Source organism: Pogoniulus pusillus, chromosome 40 (assembly GCF_015220805.1).
Source record: "Pogoniulus pusillus isolate bPogPus1 chromosome 40, bPogPus1.pri, whole genome shotgun sequence".
NCBI classification, from domain to species: Eukaryota; Metazoa; Chordata; class Aves; order Piciformes; family Lybiidae; genus Pogoniulus; species Pogoniulus pusillus.
Genome location: NC_087303.1, coordinates 6,448,017 through 6,475,181, shown reverse-complemented (window position 1 = coordinate 6,475,181; position 27,165 = coordinate 6,448,017). Strand labels below are relative to the sequence as shown.

The 27,165-nt window shown below is 57.7% G+C and overlaps 1 protein-coding gene across 3 annotated transcripts in view; it reads left to right on the top strand.

Annotated features, from left to right (window-relative positions):
• MYO1D (myosin ID) overlaps positions 1 to 27,165 on the top strand; it is a 271,655-nt gene that overhangs the window by 92,625 nt on the left and 151,865 nt on the right. For all 3 annotated transcript variants that reach the window (XM_064174228.1, XM_064174227.1, XM_064174229.1), the window contains exons 4-11: positions 1,251 to 1,416; positions 5,266 to 5,319; positions 6,547 to 6,642; positions 8,404 to 8,520; positions 12,792 to 12,995; positions 18,510 to 18,655; positions 20,894 to 21,008; positions 22,293 to 22,463. In XM_064174228.1, the coding sequence (XP_064030298.1) occupies positions 1,251 to 1,416; positions 5,266 to 5,319; positions 6,547 to 6,642; positions 8,404 to 8,520; positions 12,792 to 12,995; positions 18,510 to 18,655; positions 20,894 to 21,008; positions 22,293 to 22,463 (1,069 nt within the window). The remainder of the gene's footprint in view (positions 1 to 1,250; positions 1,417 to 5,265; positions 5,320 to 6,546; positions 6,643 to 8,403; positions 8,521 to 12,791; positions 12,996 to 18,509; positions 18,656 to 20,893; positions 21,009 to 22,292; positions 22,464 to 27,165) is intronic.

The window sequence follows — 27,165 nt, the reverse complement described above, 5'->3', positions numbered from 1 at the left end:
TGATTCTATGATTCTATGTTTCTCTGGGCAACCTGTTCCAGTGTTTCACTACCCTCATTGTGTAGAACTCCCTCCTGAACTCCAACCTAAACCTGTCCTGCTCCACTTTCAAACCATTGCCCTCATCCTGTCCCCACTCAACAGCCCCTTCTGAACAGTCCCTCCCCAGCCTGCCTGGAGCTCCCCTGAAGATACTGAAATGCAGCTCTGAGGTCTCCCTGGAGCCTTCTCTCCTCCAGGCTGAACAATCCCAACTCTCTCAGCCTGTCCTTATAGCAGAGGTGCTCCAGACTCTGATCATCTTCATGGCCTCTCCTCTGCACCCTCTCCAGCAGGTGCAGGTCCTTCTTGTGTTGAGCACTCCAGAGCTGGCCCCAGCCCTGCAGGTGAGATCTGAGCAGAGCAGAGCAGAGCAGAGCAGAGGGTCAGGATCTCCTCTCTACAGCTCTGCCCACACTGCTTTGGATGCAGCCCAGGCTGCCCCTGGCCTTCTGTGCTGCCAGTGCCCATTGCTGCCTCCTGCCCAGCTTCTCCCTGCCCAGCACCCCCAAGCCCTTCTCTGCAGGGCTGCTCTCAGTCTCCTCATCCCCCAGCCTGGATTCATATCAAAGGTTGCTCTGAGCTAGGTACAGGACCTTGCACTTTGCCTTCTTGAACCTGTACTCTCTGGAGAGACCTCAGAGCAGCCTCCCAGCACCTGAAGAGGCTCCAGGAGAGCTGGGGAGGGACTTTGGACAAGGGCTGGGAGTGTCAGGGTGAGAGACAATGGCTTTGAGCTTAGAGAGGGGAGGTTGAGAGTGAGGGTGGGGAGAGACTGGCACAGGTTGAGGGTGGTGAGACCCTGGCACAGGTTGAGGATGCTGAGACCCTGGCACAGGTTTGCCAGGGAGGTTGTGGAGCACAGAAGCACCGAACGTGATCAAAGATCACGTTCGGTGCTTCTGTGCTCCACAACCTCCCTGGAGGTGTTCAGGACCAGGCTGGATGAGTCCTTGAGCACCTTGTGCTGGAACTGGTTGATCTTGAAGGTCCCATCCCACCCAGAGCAGTCTGTGATCCCACAACTCAATTTGCTGGGCTCCAGGGAACGCTGCCCACAGCTCCCAGCTGATTTCCCATGGGGACTCTGCTCTCACACAGCTACCAAAACCTCATCCCAGACAGCTCAGCTGCTGCTGAACCCTTCTGGAGGGGCAATGCCTGTGGAAATGAATCCCATGGTTTCTGCTCTCCCTTTCTCTCTGCTGCAGGGTGAAGAACATCCTGCTGAAGTCCAACTGCGTGTTGGAGGCCTTTGGCAACGCCAAAACCAACCGCAACGACAACTCCAGCAGGTTTGGGAAGTACATGGACATCAACTTTGATTTCAAAGGAGACCCCATTGGGGGGCACATCAATAACTACTTACTGGAAAAGGTGAGGCCCCTGGCTGGGAGGTTAGAGGCTGGGGAAAGGAGAGGGTATTGTTGGCAGTAGCTGCTTTGCCATCAGAGAGTTTTCCTTTCGAGCAAAGGGATGGGAGAGAGGAGCTGCAGAGGAGGCAGCAGTGTGCCCAGGTGGGCAGCAGAGCCAATGGCAGCCTGGGCTGGCTCAGGAGCAGTGTGGGCAGCAGGGCAAGGTAGGTTCTTGTGCCCCTGTGCTCAGCACTGCTCAGGCCACCCCTGGAGTGCTGTGTCCAGGTCTGGGCTCCTCAACTCCAGAGAGATGTTGAGGTGCTGGAAGGTGTTGAGAGCAGGGCAGCAAGGCTGGGGAGGGGCCTGGAGCACAGCTCTGTGAGGAGAGGCTGAGGGAGCTGGGGGGGTGCAGCCTGCAGCAGAGGAGGCTCAGGGCAGAGCTCATTGCTGCCTGCAGCTGCCTGCAGGGAGGCTGTAGCCAGGTGGGGTTGGGCTCTGCTGCCAGGCAGCCAGGGCCAGAAGAAGGGGACCCAGCCTGAAGCTGTGCCAGGGCAGGTCTAGGCTGGATGTGAGGAGGAAGTTCCTGTCAGAGAGTGATTGGCATTGGAATGGGCTGCCCAGGGAGGTGGTGGAGTGGCTGTGGCTGGAGGTGTTGCAGCCAAGCCTGGCTGGGGCACTGAGTGCCATGGTCTGGTTGGTTGGGCAGGGCTGGACAGGATGACCTTGGTTGGATAGGTTGGGCTGGCTGAGCTTGGAGCTCTCTGCCAACCTGCTTGATTCTATGACTGAGCAACCTGCTTTAGTGGCAGATGACTGCATACAGCAGGGGTGTTGGAGCTAAATGATCTTCAAAGTCCAAGGCCAGGTTGGATGAGGTCTTGAGCAGCCTGCTCTAGTGGGAGGTGTCCCTGCCTATGGCAGGGGGCTTGGAACTGGCTGAGCTTTGAGGTCCCTTCCAACCTCAACCATTCCATGATTCTGTGATTCTATGAATCTAACTCCTGCAAAGCTTCTCCTTTTTGAGTTCCACACTGAGTCCTGGCTGGTAAATAAAGGCAGAAGCTCTCCAGGTCTGTCAGCAGCAGCAGTGCTTGAGCAGTGTCCTCCTGCAGTGCTACCACAGCCCTGGCTGGTCTGTTGGTGGCCTTGGGGTGATATGTTCCAAGTCACCTGCAGCATGATTTGGGTTTTTTGAGGTCATTAAGTGGTGGCTGAAAACATTGGGATATGAGAAGTGTGTGCAGAAGCTGAGCTTGATCTCCTGCCAGGTCTCACCAGCTGTGAGGCACTCACAGCTCTGCCTTTCGTTTCCAGGTCTGCCCTCAGCTGCTGCTGCTGCCTTCTGCTTTGTCTTTTTCTGCCCTCTCCCTTTATTTCCCTCAAGTCTGTCTGCAGACCAAATGCTTCTTTCAGCCAGAGCCACACACAGCCACAACGACCCCAAATATTTATCCTCTGGCACTTCCCTGCAGAAAAGAATCACAGAATCAGGCAGGGTGGGAAGGGACCACAAGGAGCAGGCAGTGCCAACCCCTGCCATGCCCAGGGACACCCTACCCTAGAGCAGGCTGCACACAGCCTCAGCCAGCCTGGCCTCAAACACCTCCAGCCATGGGGCCTCAACCCCCTCCCTGGGCAACCCATTCCAGCCTCTCACCACTCTCCTGCTCAAGAACTTCCTCCTCACCTCCAGCCTCACTCTCCCCACCTCCACCTTTGCTCCACTCCCTCACAGCCTCCAAAGTCCCTCCCCAGCTTTTTTGGAGCCCCCTTCAGCTCCTGGCAGGCCACAAGAAGGTCCCCTGGGAGCCTCCTCTGCTCCAGCCTGCACAGCCCCAACTCTTTCAGGCTGTGCTCACAGCAGAGCTGCTGCAGCCTCTCAGCATCCTCCTGGCCCTGCTCTGGACACTCTCCAGCATCTCCACAGCCCTCTTGGCCCAGGGGCTCCAGAGCTGGATGCAGGACTCCAGGTGGGGTCTCAGCAGAGCAGAGCAGAGGGGCAGAATCCCCTCCCTGGCCCTGCTGGCCACACTGCTGCTGCTGCAGCCCAGGCTCTGCTTGGCTCTCTGGGCTGCAAGTGCACACTGCTGGCTGCTTCTGAGCTTCTCCTCCAGCAGCACCCCCAAGTGCCTCTGCTCAGGGCTGCTCTCCAGCAGGTGAGGCTGCAGCTGCAGTGACCTAAATCCTGATGGTTCCTTTTGTATTCTTAGGATGAGTAAAGCACCCAAGTGAAATTTGGTTATGATTTGGAGGGGGCTGAGGCTGTGGTCCAAAGTGATGGACTCCATTCCTGGCATGGGCTGCCCAGGGAGGTGGTGGAGTGCCCATGGCTGGAGGTGTTGCAGCCAAGCCTGGCTGGGTCACTTAGTGCCATGGTCTGGTTGGTTGGGCAGGGCTGGGTGCTAGGTTGGGCTGGAGGAGCTTGGAGCTCTCTGCCAACCTGGGTGATTCTATGGCTCTATCAAAGACAAGCAGCACTGCAGCAGGAGCAGCTCTCCTGTCTCTCTCCACAGCTCAGGCTGTCTGTGTGTGTCTGGAGCCTTCGGCTCCATTGCTTGTTGGTTGGATTTCTGCTGCAGCTAACAGAGCTTTTGGTGCTGTCTCACACTGCTTTGAGTGCTCTGGAGGTGGAGCTGTTGCTAAAACAATGCTCTGGTGTCAGAAGGTTTCCCCTGGCCTAGGCTTGGTTGTAGTCAGAGTCCTGCTTTTCCTTCCCAGACATTCAATAGCTCTGCAACTAAATTGCTTGGTTGATTGTTTGATACCTGAGGCTCCTTAGAGTGGGGAGAAGAAGGCTGAGAGGGGACCTGGTCAATGTCTGTAAGTATCTGAGGGGTGGGGGTCAGCAATCACAGAACCACAGAGTGTCAGGGGCTGGAAGGGACCATCCAGGCAAGGTTTGAATCTCCCCAGAGAGGGAGACTCCACAGCCCCCCTGGGCAGCCTGTGCCAGGCTCTGCCACCCTCACAGGGAAAAATTCCTCCTCCTGTCTCCATGGCACTTCCTCTGCCTCAGCTTCCACCACTGCCCCTTGTGCTGGCACTGGCATCCCCCAGCAGAGCCTGGCTCCAGCTCCTGCCACTCACCTGCACATCTTTATCAACACTGCTGAGGTCACCTCTCAGTCTCCTCCTCTCCCAGCTCCCAGCCCCAGCTCCCTCAGGCTCTCCTCCTAACAGAGCTGTTCCATTCCCTTCAGCATCTTCGTGGCTCTGTGCTGGACTCTCTCCAGCAGGTCTGTGTCCCTCTTGAACTGGGGGCCCAGAACTGGACACAGTACTCCAGATGTGGCCTCAGCAGGGCAGAGGAGCAGGAGAACCTCTCTGACCTACTGACCTACTAGGGAGGAAGGGACAGGGACAGGCTCTGCTCACTTGTGCCCTGGGATAGGACAAGGGGCAAGGGATGGAAACTGCAGCACAGGAGGTTCCACCTCAACATGAGGAAGAACTTCTTGAGTGTGAGGGTCCCAGAGCCCTGGCACAGGCTGCCCAGAGAGGTTGTGGAGTCTCCTTCTCTGGAGCCTTCCCAGCCCTGCCTGTCTGTGTGACCTATGCTAGATCCTATGGCCCTGCTCTGGCAGAGGGGTTGGACTGAAGCTCTCCAGAGGTCCCTTCCAAGCCCTAACATCCTGGGCTCTGTGATTTGACTCCTCCAGGAGCACAGTCCTGTGCTTGCCTCCTGGGCTTCCTGGTTGGAAGCAGGACAGTGCAGCTGTTAGCCAGGGCAGGGCTTTGTGATGCCAAACTCCACAGTCACACCTCACTGAAGCTCCTGACAGGCTCACCCTGGTGTGAGATGAGCTTGGAGCTGTCCTGGCAGGGTGCCCCCATGCAGCAGCCCTCACCTCTGCCTTTTGTGTCCCCACAGTCCCGAGTGATTGTGCAGCAGCCTGGGGAACGAAGCTTCCACTCCTTCTACCAGGTTGGTGTTTGCTTGCTGGCAGGGGGGGGAGGGGAAACAATCCAGTGCCTAAAGCTGCCCCCCTCTTGTGTGCTTTGCTGCAGCTTGGGTGAGCTCAGGTTCTCTGCCTGCTCTGGGGAAGGAGCAAGGGGAGGTTGACTTCTCCTCTGCCCTCCAGCCCACACCAGCACGTTTGTGAAGTGCAAAAGAGGAGCACAAAGCAAAGGAGGAGGACACTGGGCTGGGGCTCCCTGCTTCATCTGTGAGCAGTCCAATCCCTTTGGCTGCTCTGGGCCACATGGGAGGAATTTCATGCACCAAGCTGACTTCCTCCTTCTAGGGGAGTTCTTCTTCATGTCTTCCATGTTGGATGATGCTTCCCTTGGGTGTCCTCTGGGGAGAGGCTTGGCCAGGATATGGCATGGTTGGCACAACCTTTACTGTCAGCTTTGCACTGAGGGGCACTTGGGTTTGTTTTGTGCTCCAGGCTGGCACTTCAGCACCTTCCTCAGCACTGTGGCACTTCCCAGCTGGACAGCCTCTGTCTGGAGCAGGGAAGCTGAATGTGTTTGCCAAGACACATCTGTGGCCTCTGAGAGGTGTAAACAGGTCTGGGAAGAGGCTCAGGGTTCTTTTCTAACCACTCCTGCCACTCAGCAGGACAGGGGAGAGAGACCTCCTGGTGGCCTTGGAGTGCTGGAAGGGCCCAGCAGAGAGCTGGGGACAGAGCTGTGAGCAGGAGCTGCTGGGCCAAGCCAAGGGGGGGTGGTTGGAAGGTGAGAGAGGAGCTTGAGAGTGGAGAGAAGGGAGAAATGTTTGGCAGTGAGGGTGGGGAGAGCCTGTGCCAGGCTGCCCAGAGAGCTGGGAGCTGCCCATGGCTGGCAGGAGTGCAGGGGAGGCTATGTGGGGCTGTGAGCAGCCTGCTCTGGGTGGGGATGTCCCTGCTGGCTGCAGGGGTTGGCCTGGATGAGCTTTACAGGTCCCTCCCCACCCAAACCAGTCTGGGATTCTGTGCCAGTTGTTCAGACAACCTCTCCCTGCTGGTGGTCAGAGCCCTGCAGGGCTGCAGGCTGTGCCTTTTGCATGTCTTATGGCTCCAGCTCCTGCAGCTGATTCTTCTGCAGCCCTCAGCTGATCTGTTTCTGGCTTTGCTGCTCAAGCAGCTGAATTAGGGAGAGGAAAAGAAATGATTTTGATTTTTCCTCTCCCCCCCTTCATTCACCATTCCTTAAAATGCTTTTTGTGCAGCTTCTCCAGGGAGCTTCTGACCAGCTGCTGCACTCTCTCCACCTGAAGAAGGATGCAGCTGCATACAGCTACATCTGCCCTGGAGCACAGATAAAGGTGAGGCTCTTGCCAGTGAGTTGCAGGTAACTCATCTCCACCTTCCAAAAGCTTCTTGGAATCCCTGAAGTGTGCTGCTGAGCTGCCAGGAGATGAGGCCAATAGTTATGGGCTGGATCTGGAAAGGTCTCACCAATGTCACAAAGGCTCTGGGGGGACCTTAGAGCAGCCTTCCAGTGCTTGAAAGGGAGTGAGAGGAAAGCTGGAGAGGGACTTTTTGCCTTGCTAGTGCAAGAGGGAATGGATTGAAGCTTGAGAAAGGGAGATGCTCAAAGGGCTGGAGAACTTCTCCTATGAGGACAGGCTGGGAGAGTTGGGGCTGCTCAGCCTGGAGAAGAGAAAGCTCCAAGGAGACCTTAGAACAGCCTGCCAGTGCCTGAAGTGGGCTACAGGAGAGCTGGGCAGGGACTTGTGACAAGGGCTTGTAGTGATAGGACTAAGGGAGAATGGATTTGAGTTGGAAGATGGGAGAGTGAGAATGGAGATGAGGAAGAGAGCGTTGAGAGTGAGGGTGGTGAGACCCTGGCACAGATTGAGGGTGGTGAGAGCCTGGCACAGGTTTGCCAGGGAGGTTGTGGAGCACAGAAGCACCCAATGTGATCTTTGATCACATTGGGTGCTTCTGTGCTCCACAACCTCCCTGGAGGTGTTCAGGACCAGGCTGGATGAGTCCTTGAGCACCCTGGGCTGATGGGAGGCATCTCTGCCCATGGCAGGGGGGTAGGAACTGAATGATCTTTGAGGTCCCTTCCAACCCAACCCATTCTGTGAATCTTTGAATGTGTTTTTTGATGACATTCCAGTGCCCTGGCACAGCTTGAGACTGTGTCCCCTTGAGGGAGGGACTAATGACACCAAACTGGGAGGCTTGATGTCATCTCCCTGTGAGGAGAGGCTGAGGGAGCTGGAGGTGTGCAGCCTGCAGCAGAGGAGGCTCAGGGCAGAGCTGATTGCTGCCTGCAGCTGCCTGCAGGGAGGCTGTAGCCAGGTGGGGTTGGGCTCTTCTGCCAGGCAGCCAGGGCCAGAAGAAGGGGACCCAGCCTCAAGTTGTGCTGGGGGAAGTATAGGCTGGATGTTAGGAGAAAGCTCTTCCCAGAGAGAGTGATTGGCACTGGAATGGGCTGCCCAGGGAGGTGGTGGAGTGGCTGTGGCTGGAGGTGTTGCAGCCAAGCCTGGCTGGGGCACTTAGTGCCATGGTCTGGTTGGTTGGGCAGGGCTGGGTGCTAGGTTGGGCTGGAGGAGCTTGGAGCTCTCTGCCAACCTGCTTGATTCTGTGATTCTAGATCAGGCTGTCCAGAGCCTCATCCAGCCTGGCCTTAAACACCTCCAGGAATGAGGTTTCCACCACCTCCCTGGGCAACCTGTGCCAGAGTCTCACCACCCTCATGCTGAAGAACTTCTTCCTAACATCCAGGCTGAATCTCCCCATTTCCAGCTTGGTTCCATTCCCCCCAGTCCTATCACTCCCTGACAGCCTCAGAAGTCCCTCCCCAGCTTTCTTGTAACCCCCTATACTGGAAAGCCACCATAAAGTCTCCTTGGAGCCTTCTCCTCTCCAGACTGAGCAGCTCCAAGTCCCTGAGTCTCTCTATGCTGAGGTCCAGCACGCAGCATGCAGCAGGGCATTAGACTCAGCTGAGAAACCTTGGAGCAGGTTTGCCTGGGAGAAGCAGCAAAGCTCACATCTGGTTCTGGTGGCTTTGAGACTCTTTGCTTGCTGAGTGCTGACTTCCTTTGTCCCAAACCCCTCTTTGCCCTCAGTGCTCCATCAGCGACGGGGCAGAGTTCAGGGCGGTGGCTGAGGCCATGAAGGTGATTGGCTTCAAGCAAGAGGAGATTCAGACTGTCTACAAAATCCTGGCAGCCATTCTCCACCTGGTAAGCTTCCTGTGTGCCTGCTGCTGCCTTAAACTTCCCAGAGACTCAAAGGTAGGTAGGAGAACCAGGAACAATTGCAGGAGCCAGCAGTGTGCACTTGCAGCCCAGAGAGCAACCAGAGCCTGGGCTGCAGCAGCAGCAGTGTGGCCAGCAGGGCCAGGGAGGGGATTCTGCCCCTCTGCTCTGCTGAGACCTCACCTGGAGTGCTGCATCCAGCTCTGGAGCCCCTGGGACAAGAGGGCTGTGGAGATGCTGGAGAGTGTCCAGAGCAGGGCCAGGAGGATGCTGAGAGGCTGCAGCAGCTCTGCTGTGAGCACAGCCTGAAAGAGTTGGGGCTGTGCAGGCTGGAGCAGAGTTGGCTCCCAGGGGACCTTCTTGTGGCCTGCCAGGATCTGAAGTGGGCTACAAAAAAAATCTGTGGAGGGACTTTTGAGGCTGTGAGGGAGTGGCAGGAGTGGGGGGAATGGAGCAAAGGTGGAGGTGGGGAGAGTGAGGCTGGAGGTGAGGAGGAAGTTGTTGAGCAGGAGAGTGGTGAGAGGCTGGAATGGGTTGCCCAGGGAGGGGGTTGAGGCCCCATGGCTGGAGGTGGTTGAGGCCAGGCTGGCTGAGGCTGTGTGCAGCCTGCTCTAGGGTAGGGTGTCCCTGGGCATGGCAGGGGGTTGGCACTGCCTGCTCCTTGTGGTCCCTTCCAACCCTGCCTGATTCTGTGATTCTAAACATGTAAATACAACCAGGTTTGGTGGCAGTGTTTTGTCCCCTCGTGGGCACCTGGTAAAGCAGAGTACCAGGAGACAGGAGAGTGCTGCTGGCAAGCAGGGAGGCAGGGAGGGAGAGAGAGAAACAGCTTTGATAGGGGGGTGTGGGCTAACCACCACAGCTGGTGGTGTTCTGACCCACCCCTGGGGAGGGGGCAGGAGGACCTGGGGCCAGGGTCAGGACCACTGCCCCAGGAGGGTTAACCCTTTGCACTGTGCTGCAGGAGGGCTCCAGCACACCTGGGCTGCCAGAAGCAACACTTCACTTGCTGCAGGAGCAGCTGAAGATCTGCTGGCTGGGGAAGGTTGTTCTGCTCCCAGGGCTGAGTGAAATGCCTCTGTGAAAGAGGACACTGCAGTACTGAGGGAAGGTCACATTCCTGCCTCATCCAGATCACATTCCTGCCCATTCCAGAGAGCCCACTGAGCCCTGGGAGCTGGGAAGTGTTCTGAGCAGGAGGTTGGGTGTGGCAGTGAAGGGGTGAGCAGCTCTCACCTGGCTGCCACAGCATCACAGTACCACAGTGTCACCAAGGTTGGAAGAGACCTCACAGCTCATCAAGTCCAAGCCTTTAGCACAGAGCTCAAGGCCAGACCATGGCACCAAGTGCCACGTCCAGTCCTGCCTTGAACAGCTCCAGGGACGGCGACTCCACCACCTCCCCGGGCAGCCCATTCCAGTGGCCAATGACTCTCTCAGGGAAGAACTTTCTCCTCACCTCCAGCCTAAATCTCCCCTGGCACAGCCTGAGGCTGTGTCCTCTCCTCCTGGCCACAACCTCCCCTCAGGTAGTTGCAGACAGCAATAAGGTCTGCCCTGAGCCTCCTCTTCTCCAGGCTAACCAATCCCAGCTCCCTCAGCCTCTCCTCCTAGGGCTGTGCTCAAGGCCTCTCCCCAGCCTCGTTGCCCTTCTCTGGACACACTCAAGCATCTCAATGTCCCTCCTAAACTGGGGAGCCCAGAACTGAACACAGCACTCAAGGTGTGGTCTAAGCAGTGCAGAGTACAGGGGCAGAATGACCTCCCTGCTCCTGCTGGCCACACCATTGCTGATGCAGGCCAGGATGCCACTGGCTCTCTTGGCCACCTGGGCACACTGCTGGCTCATGTTCAGGTGGGTATCAATCAGCACCCCCAGATCCCTCTCTGTCTGGCTGCTCTCAGCCACTCTGACCCCAGCCTGTAGCTCTGCATGGGGTTGCTGTGGCCAAAGTGCAGCACCCTGCACTTGGAGCTATTGAACTCCATCTCCTTGGACTCTGCCCATCTGTGCAGGTGGTCAAGGTCCTGCTGCAGAGCCCTTCTGCCCTCCAGCCCAGCCACATCTGCCCCCAGCTTGGTGTCATCTGCACACTTGCTGATGACTGACTCCATGCCCTCATCCAGATCATCTATGAAGATGTTAAAGAGGATGGGGCCCAGCACTGATCCCTGAGGGACACCACTAGTGACAGCTGCCAGCTGGATGTGGCACCATTCACCACCACTCTCTGGGCTCAGCCCTGCAGCCAGTTCCTAACCCAGCACAGAGTGTTGCCATCCAAGCCATGGGCTGACAGCTTAGCCAGCAGGTTGCTGTGGGGACAGTGTCAAAGGCCTTGCCCTGTCCCCATTTCCCTCACACTCCCCATCCCCACTCTGCTGTTGCTGCAGGGATGCTGCTTGGCTTTGTGCTGGAGCCTTGAGCACAGCTGGAGCCAGGAGAGCTCTGAGGGAATCTTCCCTTCACATCAACTGCTCTGGGACCCACAGAGCCTCCTCCTGCAGTGTGTCCCTGAAGCTCAGCTCTGGTTTCCTTGAGGAGAGAGGCACTGCAGGTGGAGGAGTTTGCTGCAGGAGGAGGGCAGAGAAACCTCAGCAGCTGTGCCCCAGTGCTAGGGAAGGGCAGGAGGCAGAGCAGGTCAGGCCACATTGTGGCCACTGGAATGGGTTTGATACTGAAGCCTGGCACTGCCAGTGCTCAGGAACAAGCTGTGGTGCCAGGGCACTGCCAGTCCAGTGCCCTGAGCTGAGAGTTCTGCTTCCTTCTGGTGCAGAGGAGCCAGGCTGAGAGTTCTGCTTCCTTCTGGTGCAGAGGAGCCAGGCTGAGAGTTCTGCTTCCTTCTGGTGCAGAGGAGCCAGGCTCAGAGTTCTGCTTCCTTCTGGTGCACAGGAGCCAGGCTGAGAGTTCTGCTTCCTTCTGCTGCACAGGAGCCAGGCTGAGAGTTCTGCTTCCTTCTGGTGCACAGGAGCCAGGCTCAGAGTTCTGCTTCCTTCTGGTGCAGAGGAGCCAGGCTCAGAGTTCTGCTTCCTTCTGGTTGCACAGGAGCCAGGCTCAGAGTTTTGCCTTCTGGTGCACAGGAGCCAGGCTCAGAGTTCTGCTTCCTTCTGGTGCACAGGAGCCAGGCTGAGAGTTCTGCTTCCTTCTGCTGCACAGGAGCCAGGCTGAGAGTTCTGCTTCCTTCTGGTGCACAGGAGCCAGGCTGAGAGTTCTGCTTCCTTCTGGTGCACAGGAGCCAGGCTGAGAGTTCTGCTTCCTTCTGGTTGCACAGGAGCCAGGCTCAGAGTTCTGCTTCCTTCTGGTGCACAGGAGCCAGGCTGAGAGTTCTGCTTCCTTCTGGTGCACAGGAGCCAGGCTGAGAGTTCTGCTTCCTTCTGGTGCAGAGGAGCCAGGCTGAGAGTTCTGCTTCCTTCTGGTGCACAGGAGCCAGGCTGAGAGTTCTGCTTCCTTCTGGTGCACAGGAGCCAGGCTGAGAGTTCTGCTTCCTTCTGGTGCACAGGAGCCAGGCTGAGAGTTCTGCTTCCTTCTGGTGCACAGGAGCCAGGCTCAGAGTTCTGCTTCCTTCTGCTGCACAGGAGCCAGGCTCAGAGTTCTGCTTCCTTCTGCTGCACAGGAGCCAGGCTCAGAGTTCTGCTTCCTTCTGCTGCACAGGAGCCAGGCTCAGAGTTCTGCTTCCTTCTGGTGCACAGGAGCCAGGCTGAGAGTTCTGCTTCCTTCTGGTGCACAGGAGCCAGGCTGAGAGTTCTGCTTCCTTCTGGTGCACAGGAGCCAGGCTCAGAGTTCTGCTTCCTTCTGGTGCACAGGAGCCAGGCTGAGAGTTCTGCTTCCTTCTGCTGCACAGGAGCCAGACTCAGAGTTCTGCTTCCTTCTGGTGCACAGGAGCCAGGCTGAGAGTTCTGCTTCCTTCTGGTGCACAGGAGCCAGGCTGAGAGTTCTGCTTCCTTCTGCTGCACAGGAGCCAGGCTGAGAGTTCTGCTTCCTTCTGCTGCACAGGAGCCAGACTCAGAGTTCTGCTTCCTTCTGGTGCACAGGAGCCAGGCTGAGAGTTCTGCTTCCTTCTGGTGCACAGGAGCCAGGCTGAGAGTTCTGCTTCCTTCTGCTGCACAGGAGCCAGGCTCAGAGTTCTGCTTCCTTCTGCTGCACAGGAGCCAGGCTCAGAGTTCTGCTTCCTTCTGGTGCACAGGAGCCAGGCTCAGAGTTCTGCTTCCTTCTGGTGCACAGGAGCCAGGCTCAGAGTTTTGCCTTCTGGTTTCAGGGCAACCTGAAGTTCTCCTTGGACGGCGACACTGCTCTGATCGAGAACCACAAGGTGGTGTCCGTCATCGCCGAGCTGCTGTCCACCAGGGCCGAGCTGGTGGAGAAGGCTCTGCTGTTCCGCACCGTGGCCACGGGCCGGGATGTGATCGACAAGCAGCACACGGAGCAGGAGGCCACCTACGGCCGCGATGCCTTGGCCAAGGTGAGGCTCAGCTCCGTCCCCCTCCCCCTGCTCCTGCGGCTGCGCCTCGGGCACCTCCCTGCTGCTTCTGCCCTCTGCTTGATGTGGGTTAGGAGCTCCTGGGGGGGTTGGGGACTCGATCATAGAATCATAGAATCATAGAATCAGGCAGGTTGGAAGAGAGCTCCAAGCTCATCCAGCCCAACCTATCCCCCAGCCCTATCCAGTCAACCAGACCATGGCACTAAGTGCCCCAGCCAGGCTTGGCTTCAGCACCTCCAGGGATGGGCACTCCACCACCTCCCTGGGCAGCCCATTCCAATGCCAATCACTCTCTCTGACAACAACTTCCTAACAACATCCAGCCTAGACCTGCCCTGGCACAACTTGAGACTGTGTCCCCTTGTTCTGTTGCTGGTTGCCTGGCAGAAGAGGCCACCCCCACCTGGCTACAATGTCCCTTCAGGTAGTTGTAGACAGTAATAAGATCACCCCTGAGCCTCCTCTGCTGCAGGCTGCACACCTCCAGCTCCCTCAGCCTCTCCTCATAGGGTTTGTGCTCCAGGCCCCTCCCCAGCCTTGCTGCCCTTCTCTGGACACCTTCCAGCACCTCAACATCTCTCTTGAATTGAGGGGCCCAGAACTGGACACAGCACTGCAGGGGTGGCCTGAGCAGTGCTGAGCACAGGGGCACAAGAACCTCCCTTGTCCTGCTGCCCACACTGCTCCTGAGCCAGCCCAGGATGCCATTGGCTCTGCTGCCCACCTGGGCACACCCTTCCAAGCCCTAACGTCCTGAGGACTCTCTCCCCTCTCCCTGCTCTGCTGTTTGAAGTCTCCCAGAGCAGCTGGCAGGGCTCAGCAGGGAGTGAAGCTCAGTGCCCAGCACAGCAGTGTACAAGCAGGCTCACACAGGGGTTGTTCCCTGCTGTTCACCAGGATACAGCAGTTGGATATAATACAGGAATCCAAACTCCCTCCTGGGCAAAGGAGGCTGCTCAGAAGGGGCTCAGAGCTGCCTTCTCTTTCTCCCTCTGTGTCTCAGACCCTCAAACTAAACTGAAAGCCAGCAGAGCTTACCTGACAGCAGCTGTATTGCCCAGTTCTGGAGGGACAGAGACCTGCTGCAGAGAGGCCAGCAGAGAGCCATGAGGATGAGTGGGGGAGTTGAGCATCTCCCCTGTGGAGAGAGCCTGAGAGCTCTGGGGGTGTTTGGTCTGGAGAAGAGAAGGCTGAGAGGAGATTTCATCAGTAGCTGAGGGGTGGGGGGCAGTGGCTGGGGCCAGGCTCTGTTGGGTGCTCAGCAGCAATGAGCCAAGGAGCAATGGACACAAACTGGAGCAGAGAAGGTTTCAGCTCCACAGGAGGAGAAACTTCTTTGGTGTGAGGGTGCAGAGCCCTGGAGCAGGCTGCTCAGAGAGGTTGTGGAGCCTCCTTCTCTGCAGCCTTTCCAAACCCTCCTGGATTCATCCTGTGCAGTCCTCTGTGGTCCTGCTTTGGCAGGGGGATTGGACTCAATGATCTCTGGAGGTCTGTGCAGGGGCAGCTTCTTGAGCTGAGCTTTGTGGCCCCAGCTGAGCTTTTGTGGCTCCAGGTGCTGCAGCCAGCATCAGGAGCTGGGTCTGTGCAGGAGCAGCTCCTTGAGCTGAGCTTTGTGGCCCCAGCTGAGCTTTGTGTCTCCAGGTGCTGCAGCCAGCATCAGGAGCTGGGTCTGTGCAGGGGCAGCTCCTCAAGCTGAGCTTTGTGGCCTCAGCTGAGCTTTGTGTCTCCAGGTGCTGCAGCCAGCAGCAGCAGCTGGGTCTGTGCAGGGGCAGCTCCTCAAGCTGAGCTTTGTGTCTCCAGGTGCTGCAGCCAGCAGCAGGAGCTGGGTCTGTGCAGGAGCAACTCCTGGAGCTGAGCTTTGTGGCCCCAGCTGAGATTTGTGGCCCCAGCTGAGCTTTGTGTCTCCAGGTGCTGCAGCCAGCAGCAGGAGCTGGGTCTGTGCAGGAGCAACTCCTGGAGCTGAGCTTTGTGTCTCCAGGTGTTGCAGCCAGCAGCAGCAGCTGGGTCTGTGCAGGGGCAGCTCCTCAAGCTGAGCTTTGTGTCTCCAGGTGCTGCAGCCAGCAGCAGGAGCTGGGTCTGTGCAGGAGCAACTCCTGGAGCTGAGCTTTGTAGCCCCAGCTGAGCTTTGTGGCCCCAGCTGAGCTTTGTGGCTCCAGGTGTTGCAGCCAGCAGCAGCAGCTGGGTCTGTGCAGGGGCAGCTCCTGGAGCTGAGCTTTGTGGCCCCAGGTGCTGCTGCCAGCAGCAGGAGCTGGGTCTGTGCAGGAGCAGCTCCTGGAGCTGAGCTTTGTGGCGGTCAGGGAGGGACACTCACTGATGCAAGATGATGTTTTGTGGGAAATGAACATTGTTTATCAGTTTCCCATGGTCAGGAGTCTCCCTGCCCCCTACCCACTAATCCTAATCACCACCAGGCTCTGTTGCAGTGCTCATGGAAAGCATTGCATGAAGGAATAAGTAGCTGCCGAAATAAGGAGCAGTAACACCACACTGATTGGCAGGGGGTTGGAACTGGGTGATCTTTGAGGTCCCTTCCCAGCTAAACCATTCTGTGATGGGTTGGACTGGGAGGGAAGGATCTGGCAGGTACTTAGGGCTGGTGTCCGCTAGGTGGCGCCCAGGAGCCGCAAGGCAGCAGGTTGGGATTGAGCTGAGACTTCTCAGGGGTTAGCTCAAGAGGCTCCAGGTAGTTACTCACAGAAGCTGTGTCCCAACTCGCAGGGCCAGCTGCAGCTTCAGGCAGTGCCCAGACACTGCCAGGGTGTTCTGTGGGTGCCTCGCTGGCTGCTGAGCCTTCTGGTTCTTCCCAGGCTTCAGAGGATGCTGGGCAAAGGAGGCAGATGATAGCTGAGCTCCTCCTGGCCCCTCTGGGTGATCTCTGTGTCTCTTCCAGGTGTAGGGAGGGTGTCCTGCAGTGTGCAGTCACTGCCTCTGCAGGCCTCTGGCAGGAAGGTGTTTGTGCCTGTTCCATGGAGGCTCAAGGCAGTCAGTTTCCAGGCAGACAGGCCCAGAGGGCTGGGGTTTGTTGCCTTGTGGCAGAGCTGGTTTACAGCTTAGCATAGCACAGTGCTGCAGAAGGCAGGGGCAGAATGGCTGCCAGGAGCAGAGAGAGCACAGCGAGGCAGGAACAGCAGCAGCAAGCAGGAATGCAACAGCAGAGCACTTAGTGTTAGCTGCTCAACTCCTGTTGTCAGCTACAGCCCCAGGCTGCTGGGCCTTTGGACACACAGGAGCCAAGCAGAGTGGCAGCCAAGCTTGACCTCTGGCTGGGCCAGAGCTGGGCAGCTCCTTGAGCTGAGTTTGTGGCTCCAGATGTTGACAGCAGTAGCAGGAGCTGGGGCTGTGCAGGAGCAGCTCCTTGAGCTGAGCTTTGTGGCTGCAGGGGAAGCTCCTTGAGCTGAGTTTGTGGCTGCAGGGAAAGCTTCTTGAGCTGAGCTTTGTAGCTCCAGGTGTTGCAGCCAGCAGCAGGAGCTGGGCCAGATCTGGGCAGCTCCTTGAGCTCAGCTTTGTGGCTCCAGGAGCAGCTCCTTGACCTAAGTTTGTGGCTCCAGGTGCTGCAAGCAGCAACAGGAGCTGGGCCAGATCTGGGCAGCTCCTTGAGCTGAGTTTGTGGCTCCAGCTTCTGCAGGCAGCAACAGGACCTGGGCCAGATCTGGGCAGCTCCTTGAGCTCAGCTTTGTAGCTCCAGGTGTTGCAGTCAGCAGCAGGAGCTGGGCCAGGGCCAGGCAGCTCCTTGAGCTCAGCTTTGTGGCTCCAGGAGCAGCTCCTTGACCTGCGTTTGTGGCTCCAGGTGCTGCAGACAGCAGGAGGAGCTGGGCCAGGGCTGGGCAGCTCCTTGAGCTCAGCTTTGTGGATGCAGGGGCAGCTTCTTGAGCTGAGTTTGTGGCTCCAGGTATTGCAGCCAGCAACAGGAGCTGGGCCAGGGCTGGGCAGCTCCTTGAGCTCAGCTTTGTGGATGCAGGGGCAGCTTCTTGAGATGAGTTTGCGGCTCCAGGTGTTGCAGCCAGCAACAGGAGCTGGTCCAGATCTGGACAGCTCCTTGAGCTAAGCTTTGTGGCTCCAGGAGCAGCTCCTTGAGCTGAGTTTGTCACTCCAGGTGTTGCAGCCAGCAGTAGGAGCTGGGCATTGGCTGGGCAGCTCCTTGAGCTCAGCTTTGTGGATGCAGGGGCAGCTCCTTGAGCTGAGTTTGCGGCTCCAGGTGTTGCAGGCAGCAGCAGGAGCTGGGCCAGGGCCAGGCAGCTCCTTGAGCTCAGCTTTGTGGATGCAGGGGCAGCTCCTTGAGCTGAGTTTGTGGCTCCAGGTGCTGCAGACAGCAGGAGGAGCTGGGCCAGGGCCAGGCAGCTCCTTGAGCTCAGCTTTGTGGATGCAGGGGCAGCTCCTTGAGCTGAGTTTGTGGCTCCAGGTGCTGCAGACAGCAGGAGGAGCTGGGCCAGGGCTGGGCAGCTCCTTGAGCTCAGCTTTGTGGATGCAGGGGCAGCTTCTTGAGATGAGTTTGCGGCTCCAGGTGTTGCAGCCAGCAACAGGAGCTGGGCCAGATCTGGACAGCTCCTTGAGCTAAGCTTTGTGGCTCCAGGAGCAGCTCCTTGAGCTGAGTTTGTCACTCCAGGTGTTGCAGCCAGCAGTAGGAGCTGGGCATTGGCTGGGCAGCTCCTTGAGCTGATTTTGCGGCTCCAGGTGTTGCAGGCAGCAGCAGGAGCTGGGCCAGATCTGGGCAGCTCCTTGAGCTGAGTTTGCAGCTCCAGGGGCTGCAGACAACAACAGGAGCTGAGTCAGAGCTGAGCAGCTCCTTGAGCTCAGCTTTGTGGCTGCAGGAGCAGCTGCTTGAGCTGAGCTTTGTAGCTCCAGGTGCTGCATCTAGCAGCAGGAGCTGGGCATTGGCTGGGCAGCTCCTCGAGCTCAGCTTTGTGGATGCAGGGGCAGCTCCTTGAGCTGAGCTTTGTAGCTCCAGGTGTTGCAGCCAGCAACAGGAGCTGGTCCAGATCTGGACAGCTCCTTGAGCTAAGCTTTGTGGCTCCAGGAGCAGCTCCTTGAGCTGAGTTTGTCACTCCAGGTGTTGCAGCCAGCAGTAGGAGCTGGGCATTGGCTGGGCAGCTCCTCGAGCTCAGCTTTGTGGATGCAGGGGCAGCTCCTTGAGCTGAGTTTGCGGCTCCAGGTGTTGCAGGCAGCAACAGGAGCTGGGCATTGGCTGGGCAGCTCCTTGAGCTGAGTTTGTGGCTCCAGGTGTTGCAGGCAGCAACAGGAGCTGGGCATTGGCTGGGCAGCTCCTTGAGCTGAGTTTGTGGCTCCAGGTGTTGCAGGCAGCAACAGGAGCTGGGCATTGGCTGGGCAGCTCCTTGAGCTGAGTTTGCGGCTCCAGGTGTTGCAGGCAGCAACAGGAGCTGGGCCAGATCTGGGCAGCTCCTTGAGCTGAGTTTGCAGCTCCAGGGGCTGCAGGCAGCAGCAGGAGCAGGGCAGAGCTGGGCAGAGGTGGCAGCTGCTGAGGCTGTGTCCCCACAGGCCATCTACGAGCGGCTCTTTGGCTGGATCGTGACGCACATCAACGACGTGATCGAGGTGAAGCACTACGACAGCTCGGTGCACGGCAAGAACACTGTCATTGGGGTGCTGGACATCTATGGCTTCGAGATCTTTGACAGCAACAGGTGAGTGCTGCTCCAGCAGGCTGCTGCACAGCGTGCCCAGGGAGGTGGTTGAGGCCTCACCCCTGGAGATATTCAAGGTGAGGCTCAACAGGGCTCTGGGCAGCCTGATCTAGCGGAGGATGTCCCTGCTGAGTGCAGAGGGGCTTGGACTGATCTAGAGTAGGGTGTCCTGATCTAGAGTAGGGTGTCCTGATCTAGGGTAAGGTGTCCTAATCTAGGGTAGGGTGTCCTAATCTAGGGTAGGGTGTCCTGATCTAGAGTAGGGTGTCCTGATCTAGGGTAGTGTGTCCTGATCTAGAGTAGGGTGTCCTGATCTAGGGTAAGGTGTCCTGATCTAGAGTAGGGTGTCCTGATCTAGGGTAAAGTGTCCTGATCTAGGGTAGGGTGTCCTGATCTAGACTAAGGTGTCCTGATCTAGACTAAGGTGTCCTGATCTAGGGCAGGGTGTCCTGATCTAGAGTAGGGTGTCCTGATCTAGGGTATGGTGTCCTGATCTAGGGTATGGTGTCTTGATCTAGGGTAAGGTGTCCTGATCTAGGGTAAGGTGTCCTGATCTAGAGTAGGGTGTCCTGATCTAGGGTAAGGTGTCCTGATCTAGGGTAGGGTGTCCTGATCTAGACTAAGGTGTCCTGATCTGGAGTAGGGTGTCCTGATCTAGGGTAAGGTGTCCTGATCTAGAGTAGGGTGTCCTGATCTAGGGTAAGGTGTCCTGATCTAGAGTAGAGTGTCCTGATCTAGGGTAGGGTGTCCTGATCTAGAGTAGGGTGTCCTGATCTAGGGTATGGTGTCCTGATCTAGACTAAGGTGTCCTGATATAGACTAAGGTGTCCTGATCTAGGGTAGGGTGTCCTGATCTAGAGTAGGGTGTCCTGATCTAGAGTAAGGTGTCCTGATCTGGAGTAGGGTGTCCTGATCTAGGGCAGGGTGTCCTGATCTAGGGTAAGGTGTCCTGATCTAGGGCAGGGTGTCCTGATCTAGGGTAAGGTGTCCCCACCCATGGCAGGGGAGTTTGAACTAGATGTTCTTTGTGGTCCCTTCCAACCCTGACTGATTCTATGATTCTATGATTCTATGTCTGGATGAGTTTTGGAGGTCCCTTCCACCTCAGCCCATTCAAGGTCTCTTCCAACTCAGCCCATTCTGTGGTTCTATGACAAGAAGAAATGGCCTCAAGCTGCACCTAGAGAGGTTTGGGTTGGATATGAGGAGTAGTTTCTTGGCTGCAAGAGTGGTCAGGAACTGAAACAGGTTGCCTAAGGAGGTGGTGGGGTCCCCATCCCTGGAGGTGTTCAAGACACTTGGGGAGGTGGCTTAGTGTTCATGGAGGTGTTGGGTAGAAGGTTGGACCTGATGATCTTAAAGAGCTTTGCCAACCTGGGGGCAGTTCTGCAGCCCCCAGCATAAGCAGGACATGGAAGTGTTGGAACCAGCTCAGAGGAGGCCACCAAGATGCTGAGAGGGCTGCAGCAGCTCTGCTCTGAGCACAGGCTGAGAGAGTTGGGGCTGTGCAGCCTGCAGAGGAGAAGGCTTCCAGGAGAGCTTGGAGTGGCCTTGCAGGATCTGAAGGGGACTCCAGGAGAGCTGGGGAGGGACTATTGACAAGGGCTGGGAATGGCACAGGTTGAGGATGGTGAGAGCCTGGCACAGGTTGAGGGTGGTGAGAGCCTGGCACAGGTTTGCCAGGGAGGTGGTGGAGCACAGAAGCACCCAATGTGATCTTTGATCACATTGGGTGCTTCTGTGCTCCACCACCTCCCTGGAGGTGCTCAGGACCAGGCTGGACGAGTCCTTGAGTGACCTTTTCCAGCAGGAGCTGTCCCTGCCCATGGCAGAGAGCTTGGAACTGGCTGAGCTTTGAGGTCCTTTCCAGCCTAACCCATTCTGTGATTCTCTAACCTTAATGATTCTCACCACAAGGAATGTCAGGTGCCCACAGGTGCCCACATGGCAGCTCTTTGGGGGCAGTGACCCCAATACCCTCATCACTTCAGGAGGAACAGGAGCCAGAATAATCCACCTGGTGAGGCTTGACAGGGCTCTGGGCAGCCTGATTTAGCTGAGCATGTCCTTGCTGACTGCAGTGGGGGTTGGATTGGCTGAGCTTTGGAGGTCCTTTCCAACCCAGTCCATTCTATAACCCTTGTGAGCCACCTTGGGAAAGCTCTGGGCTGTGCTTATTCCTCCCCCACAAAACTCCTCAAGCCTTTGGTGGGTTTTTCTTTCTGCTGTTTTTTGCAGCTTTGAGCAGTTTTGCATCAATTACTGCAACGAAAAGCTGCAGCAGCTCTTCATTCAGCTGGTTCTGAAGCAGGAGCAGGAAGAGTACCAGCGAGAGGGAATCCCCTGGAAGCATGTGAGTGATTTGGCAGGGGAGGGAGAGGTCACTCTGAGGTCACTGTACCAGCATCAGCCTGCTCCGAGGTTATTCCACATGCAGGCTGCCCTGGGAGTCAATAGGACATCTGTGTCCCTGCCAGCTGGCATGCCAGGCTGTGGCTAAAGCTCACCAGTTAGCCCCCAGCCTGGCCTTCTTTGCCATGGTGAGGGAAAAGAAGGGACTCTGGGTCTGTTAGATGATATTGTGGCATCTCCTCCAAGCAGCTGGAGGAAAAGAAGATTATCAGAAGCAGTCAGCATGCATTCCCCAAGGGGAAGTTGTGGCTGGCTGCTCTGATGGCCTGGGTGTGACTGATGGGCAGAGGAAACTGCTTGAGAGGGTACAGCAAAGGGCTCCAAGGATCATAAAGGGACTGGGACACCTCTCTTAGGAAGAGAGGCTGAGGGACTTGGGGCTTGTTAGCCTGGGGGGGGATCTGATCAGTGCTTGGAAATCCCTCAAGGGTGGGTGGCAGCAGGGTGGGGCCAGGGTTTGGCCAGTGGTGCCCAGTAAAGGGCACAAACTGGAACACAGCAAGTTCCATCTAGGCATGAGGAGGAACTTCTTCACTTTGAGGGTGGTGGAACACTGGGACAGGCTGCCCAGAGAGGTGTTGAAGTCTTCTCTGGAGTCATTCAGAATGTGCCTGGGTGCCAGCCTGTGCAGCCTGCTCTTGGTGCCCCTGTTCTGGCAGGGGGCTGGATTGGATGACCTGCAGAGGTCCCTTCCAACCCCTACCATTCTGTGATGCCAGACACATCCCTGTGGGTCAAAGAGCACATTGGGTGCTTCTGTGCTCCACAGCCTCCCTGGAGGTGTTCAGGACCAGGCATGGTCAGGATCTGCTGTGTGGTGAGAGACTGGCACAGGTTGAGGGTGGTGAGAGCCTGGCACAGGTTGCCCAGGGAGGTTGGGGAGCACAGAAGCACCCAATGTGATCTTTGATCTTTGATCACATTGGGTGCTTCTGTGCTCCCCAACCTCCCTGAAGGTGTTCAGGACCAGGCTGGATGAGTCCTTGAGCACCCTGTGCTGGGTGGGAGCTGTCCCTGCCCATGGCAGGGTGGGGTTGGAACTGGCTGAGCTTTAAGCTCCCTTCCAACCTAACCCATTCTGTGTATCTGCACAGCAGAGCTGATGGCTTCTGCTGCGAGCAGTGGGTCCCATTCTCTGCCAGGTCCTGGCTGCTGTGCTCAGAGGTAGTTTGCTGCTTTTTCAGTGGCCAAAGTGCCAAAGGAACCTGCTCCTTCTGTTCTGCAGATCGATTACTTCAACAACCAGGTGATCGTGGAGCTGGTGGAGCAGCAGCACAAGGGCATCATTGCCATCCTGGATGATGCCTGCATGAACGTGGGCAGAGTGACAGATGAGATGTTCCTGGAGGCCCTCAACAGCAAGCTGGGGAAGCATGCTCACTTCTCCAGCAGGAAGGTAACAGCTCCTCCCTGCCCTCCCAACTTCATCCCATGCTCACTTCTCCAGCAGAAAGGTAACAGCTCCTCCCTGCCCTCCCAGCTTCATCCCATGCTCACTTCTCCAGCAGGAAGGTAACAGCTTCTCCCTGCCCTCCCAGCTTCATCCCATGCTCACTTCTCCAGCAGGAAGGTAACAGCTCCTCCCTGCCCTCCCAGCTTCATCCCATGCTCACTTCTCCAGCAGGAAGGTAACAGCTCCTCCCTGCCCTCCCAGCTTCATCCCATGCTCACTTCTCCAGCAGGAAGGTAACAGCTCCTCCCTGCCCCCACAACTTCATCCTCCCCTGCATCTGGCCTGCACCCAAAGATGCTTTGCCAGCAGGTCCAGAGAGGGGATTCTGCCACTTGGCTCTGCTGTGCTGAGAGCTCACCTGGAATCCTGCATCCAGCTCTGGAGCCCTGGATAGGAATCATAGAATCAGCAGGTTGGAAGAGACTTCCAAGCTCATCCAGTCCAGCCTCTCACCCAGCCCTACCCAACCAACCAGACCATGCCACTAACTGCCCAACCCAGGCTTTGCTTGAACACCTCCAGGGACAGTGACTCCACCACCTCCCTGGGCAGCCCATGCCAATGGCAAAGGACATGGAGCTGCTGGAGCAGGTCCAGAGGAGGCCATGAAAATCCTCAGGGGGTTGGAGCAGTTCTGCTATGGGGACAGGCTGAGGGAGCTGGGGGTGTGCAGCCTGGAGAGGAGAAGGCTTCAGGAGGGAGGCCTAACAGCAGCCTGCCAGGACCTGAAGGGGCTACAAGAAGGCTGCAAAGGGACTGCTTCCAAAGGCCTGCAGGGACAGGCTGAGGGCAATGGCTTCAAACTAGAGCAGAGCAGACTGAGACTGGATGTGAGGGTCAAGTTCTTCAGCAGGAGGCTGCTGGAACACTGCAACAGGTTGCACAGGGAGGTGGTTGTGGCCTCATCCCTGGAGGTACTCAAGGTGAGGCTCAACAGGGCTCTGGGCAGCACTGCTCTAATGGAGGATGTCCCTGCTGAGTGCAGAGAGGCTTGGACCTGATGAGCTTTGGAGGTCACTTCCAGCCCATTCTGTGACCCCTTCTCTGCTTCCCTGGGCCCAGCTGAGGCTGCCTGAGCTTGGCACCCTTAGCACCCAGTGTGAGATGAGTGCCTGGGAGCTGCAGCAGCCCAGCTGAGGCTGCCTGAGCTTGGCATCCTTAGCACCCAGTGTGAGATGAGTGCCTGGGAGCTGCAGCAGCCCAGCTGAGGCTGCCTGAGCTTGGCATCCTTAGCACCCAGTGTGAGATGAGTGCCTGGGAGCTGCAGCAGCCCAGCTGAGGTGCCTGAGCTTGGCATCCTTAGCACCCAGCATGAGATGAGTGCCTGGGAGCTGCAGCAGCCCAGCTGAGGTGCCTGAGCTTGGCATCCTTAGCACCCATGTGAGATGAGTGCCTGGGAGCTGCAGCAGCCCAGCTGAGGTGCCTGAGCTTGGCATCCTTAGCACCCAGCATGAGATGAGTGCCTGGGAGCTGCAGCAGCCCAGCTGAGGCTACCTGAGCTTGGCATCCTTAGCACCCATGTGAGATGAGTGCCTGGGAGCTGCAGCAGCCCAGCTGAGGTGCCTGAGCTTAGCATCCTTAGCACCCAGCGTGAGATGAGTGCCTGGGAGCTGCAGCAGCCCAGCTGAGGTGCCTGAGCTTAGCATCCTTAGCACCCAGTGTGAGATGAGTGCCTGGGAGCTGCAGCAGCCCAGCTGAGGTGCCTGAGCTTGGCATCCTTAGCACCCAGCATGAGATGAGTGCCTGGGAGCTGCAGCAGCCACAGCTGAGCGCAGTTCGGGCTGGCTGGGCTGGCTTTGGGTCGCTCCACTCCCGGCCGTGTATCAGCAGAGGGAGCTCAAGTATGTGCAATGCGGGAGCAGCTTCATTCCGGGCATGGAAGCAGCTGAGCTTGTGCCCTGCCTTGCCATGATGTCATCTGCAGCCAATGGAGCCGCAGCCGCCCCACGCGTGGGGCTCCTCCCAGGCTGCTCTCAGCGCGCAGTGGCAGGGAAATAATTCACACTTCTGCTCCCTTCCTGCGCCCTGATTTATTTGCTCTCTCCTCAGCGGTGCCTGCAGACCTTGCTCAGCCCAGGCTGCTCCAGGGCTGCGCTGCTCTGGTGGAGGATGTCCCTGCTGAGTGCAGAGGGGCTTGGGTTGGATGAGCTTTGGAGGTCACTTCCAGCCCATTCTGTGACCCCTTCTCTGCTTCCCTGGGCCCAGCTGAGGTGCCTGAGCTTGGCATCCTTAGCACCCAGTGTGAGATGAGTGCCTGGCAGCTGCAGCAGCCCAGCTGAGGTGCCTGAGCTTGGCACCCTTAGCACCCAGTGTGAGATGAGTGCCTGGGAGCTGCAGCAGCCCAGCTGAGGCTGCCTGAGCTTGGCACCCTTAGCACCCAGCATGAGATGAGTGCCTGGCAGCTGCAGCAGCCCAGCTGAGGTGCCTGAGCTTGGCACCCTTAGCACCCAGTGTGAGATGAGTGCCTGGGAGCTGCAGCAGCCCAGCTGAGGTGCCTGAGCTTGGCATCCTTAGCACCCAGTGTGAGATGAGTGCCTGGGAGCTGCAGCAGCCCAGCTGAGGTGCCTGAGCTTGGCACCCTTAGCACCCAGTGTGAGATGAGTGCCTGGAAGCTGCAGCAGCCCAGCTGAGGCTGCCTGAGCTTGGCACCCTTAGCACCCAGCATGAGATGAGTGCCTGGCAGCTGCAGCAGCCCAGCTGAGGTGCCTGAGCTTGGCACCCTTAGCACCCAGTGTGAGATGAGTGCCTGGGAGCTGCAGCAGCCCAGCTGAGGTGCCTGAGCTTGGCATCCTTAGCACCCAGTGTGAGATGAGTGCCTGGGAGCTGCAGCAGCCCAGCTGAGGTGCCTGAGCTTGGCACCCTTAGCACCCAGTGTGAGATGAGTGCCTGGGAGCTGCAGCAGCCCAGCTGAGGTGCCTGAGCTTGGCATCCTTAGCACCCAGCATGAGATGAGTGCCTGGGAGCTGCAGCAGCCCAGCTGAGGTGCCTGAGCTTAGCATCCTTAGCACCCAGCATGAGATGAGTGCCTGGGAGCTGCAGCAGCCCAGCTGAGGTGCCTGAGCTTGGCATCCTTAGCACCCAGCATGAGATGAGTGCCTGGGAGCTGCAGGAGCCCAGCTGAGGTGCCTGAGCTTGGCATCCTTAGCACCCAGCATGAGATGAGTGCCTGGCAGCTGCAGCAGCCCCTGGCTTTGTCTCTGCTGCAGTGTGTGCAGGAGCAGCCTTCCTGGCCCCTCTCTGGGCAGCAGCCTGCAGCCAGGGGCACCAGGCTGGTTCACTGGAGACTCTTTCACAGCCAGCAATCAAAGGAAGGCCTTTAATTTAGTGTTGCCTCTCCACTAGCATTTCTCAGTAGGAATCCATGGCTGGGGATGCTGAGCCCCTCCCCCCCCCCCAGCCCAGCACCCTGCTTTATGTAGGTCAGAACTGCAAAATTAGCCTGGTTGTGTAAGCTGTGTGCTGGAGCTGCCTCCCAGGAGCCTGCCTGGAAAGAGTAGGGCTGGATGGGGCTTCTTTGGGCACAGGCTGGGGGGGGGGCAGATGGAATCCTCAGGCTTCTGCCTCCCAGATGTGCCTTTCCTCAGGTGCCCTTTAGCTGCAGCACCCCTGGCACCTCTGCTGCTGGCATCCCAGCTGAGGGGGGGGGGGGGGAGCAGGAATCCTGCATTCAGCTTACCTCCTGAGCTGCAGCCACAGAGCAGCCTCTGAGCAAAGTCACCCAAAGGGAGGCTTTGGGGGCAGCTGCCCTTGGGGGGGGTCTGCAGCCTTTAGCAGTGCTAATGGCTGTGAGCGGTGGAGCCTGGGGCTGGAGGCTCCCATCCTCTGCAGGGGGGTAGAGGGGGGAAAGAGCCCAGCTTGGGGAGCTGGGCGGTAGATGTGAGGTGAGAGAGAAAGGAATTCGTGCTCTGGGCTGTCCTTGGTGCTGTGAGTGGTATGGGGGAGGGAGAAGGTAGAGCCTGGTGCAGGGAGGGAGGGAACTAAGCTTCACCGAGTCTATGGGAGGCTATAAAGTGAAAATTAACAAAGCAATCAGTGCTGAGTCCTTCCCTCCAGGGGTCCCTTCCCAGCACGGGGAACATTAAAAGGAATTATTGCCAGTTGCAGCATCCCTCAGCAGGGGGTGGCAGTGGCAGAGGCTGAGGATTCCAGGAGCTCTGCTATAAATAACCTCCGTGGAGGGTGGGCTGCGTCCTCCTGGCTTCCTAATTTCCACTCTAAATCAATAGAGCCTGCAGAATTTGACCCATAAAACTCTCAGCAGCACAATGATTTGGTTTCCCCACCCCCACCTCTGGTGCCTTTGCAGATGTCCTTTGCCATATCTCAGACACCTTCCTCCAGACCCACCTAGAGCTGCTGTAGGAAGCCTGAGCTGTCTCAGGCAGCTTCTGCTGGCTCACATTGAAACAAAGGACTGGGTAGGATTTGGTGATTTCATTTCATGATTGGCTTCTGGGCAGCCTGCTCCAGGCTAGGGTGTCCCTGGGCATGGCAGGGGAGCTGGCACTGCCTGCTCCTTGTGGTCCCTTCCAGCCCTGCCTGGTTCTGTGATTCTGTGATCTTACAGACTGCAGTAGTTCTGTCCACATCAGGTTGGAAGGGATCCTCAAAGCTCATCTTGTCCAACTCCCCCCTCCAGGCAGCT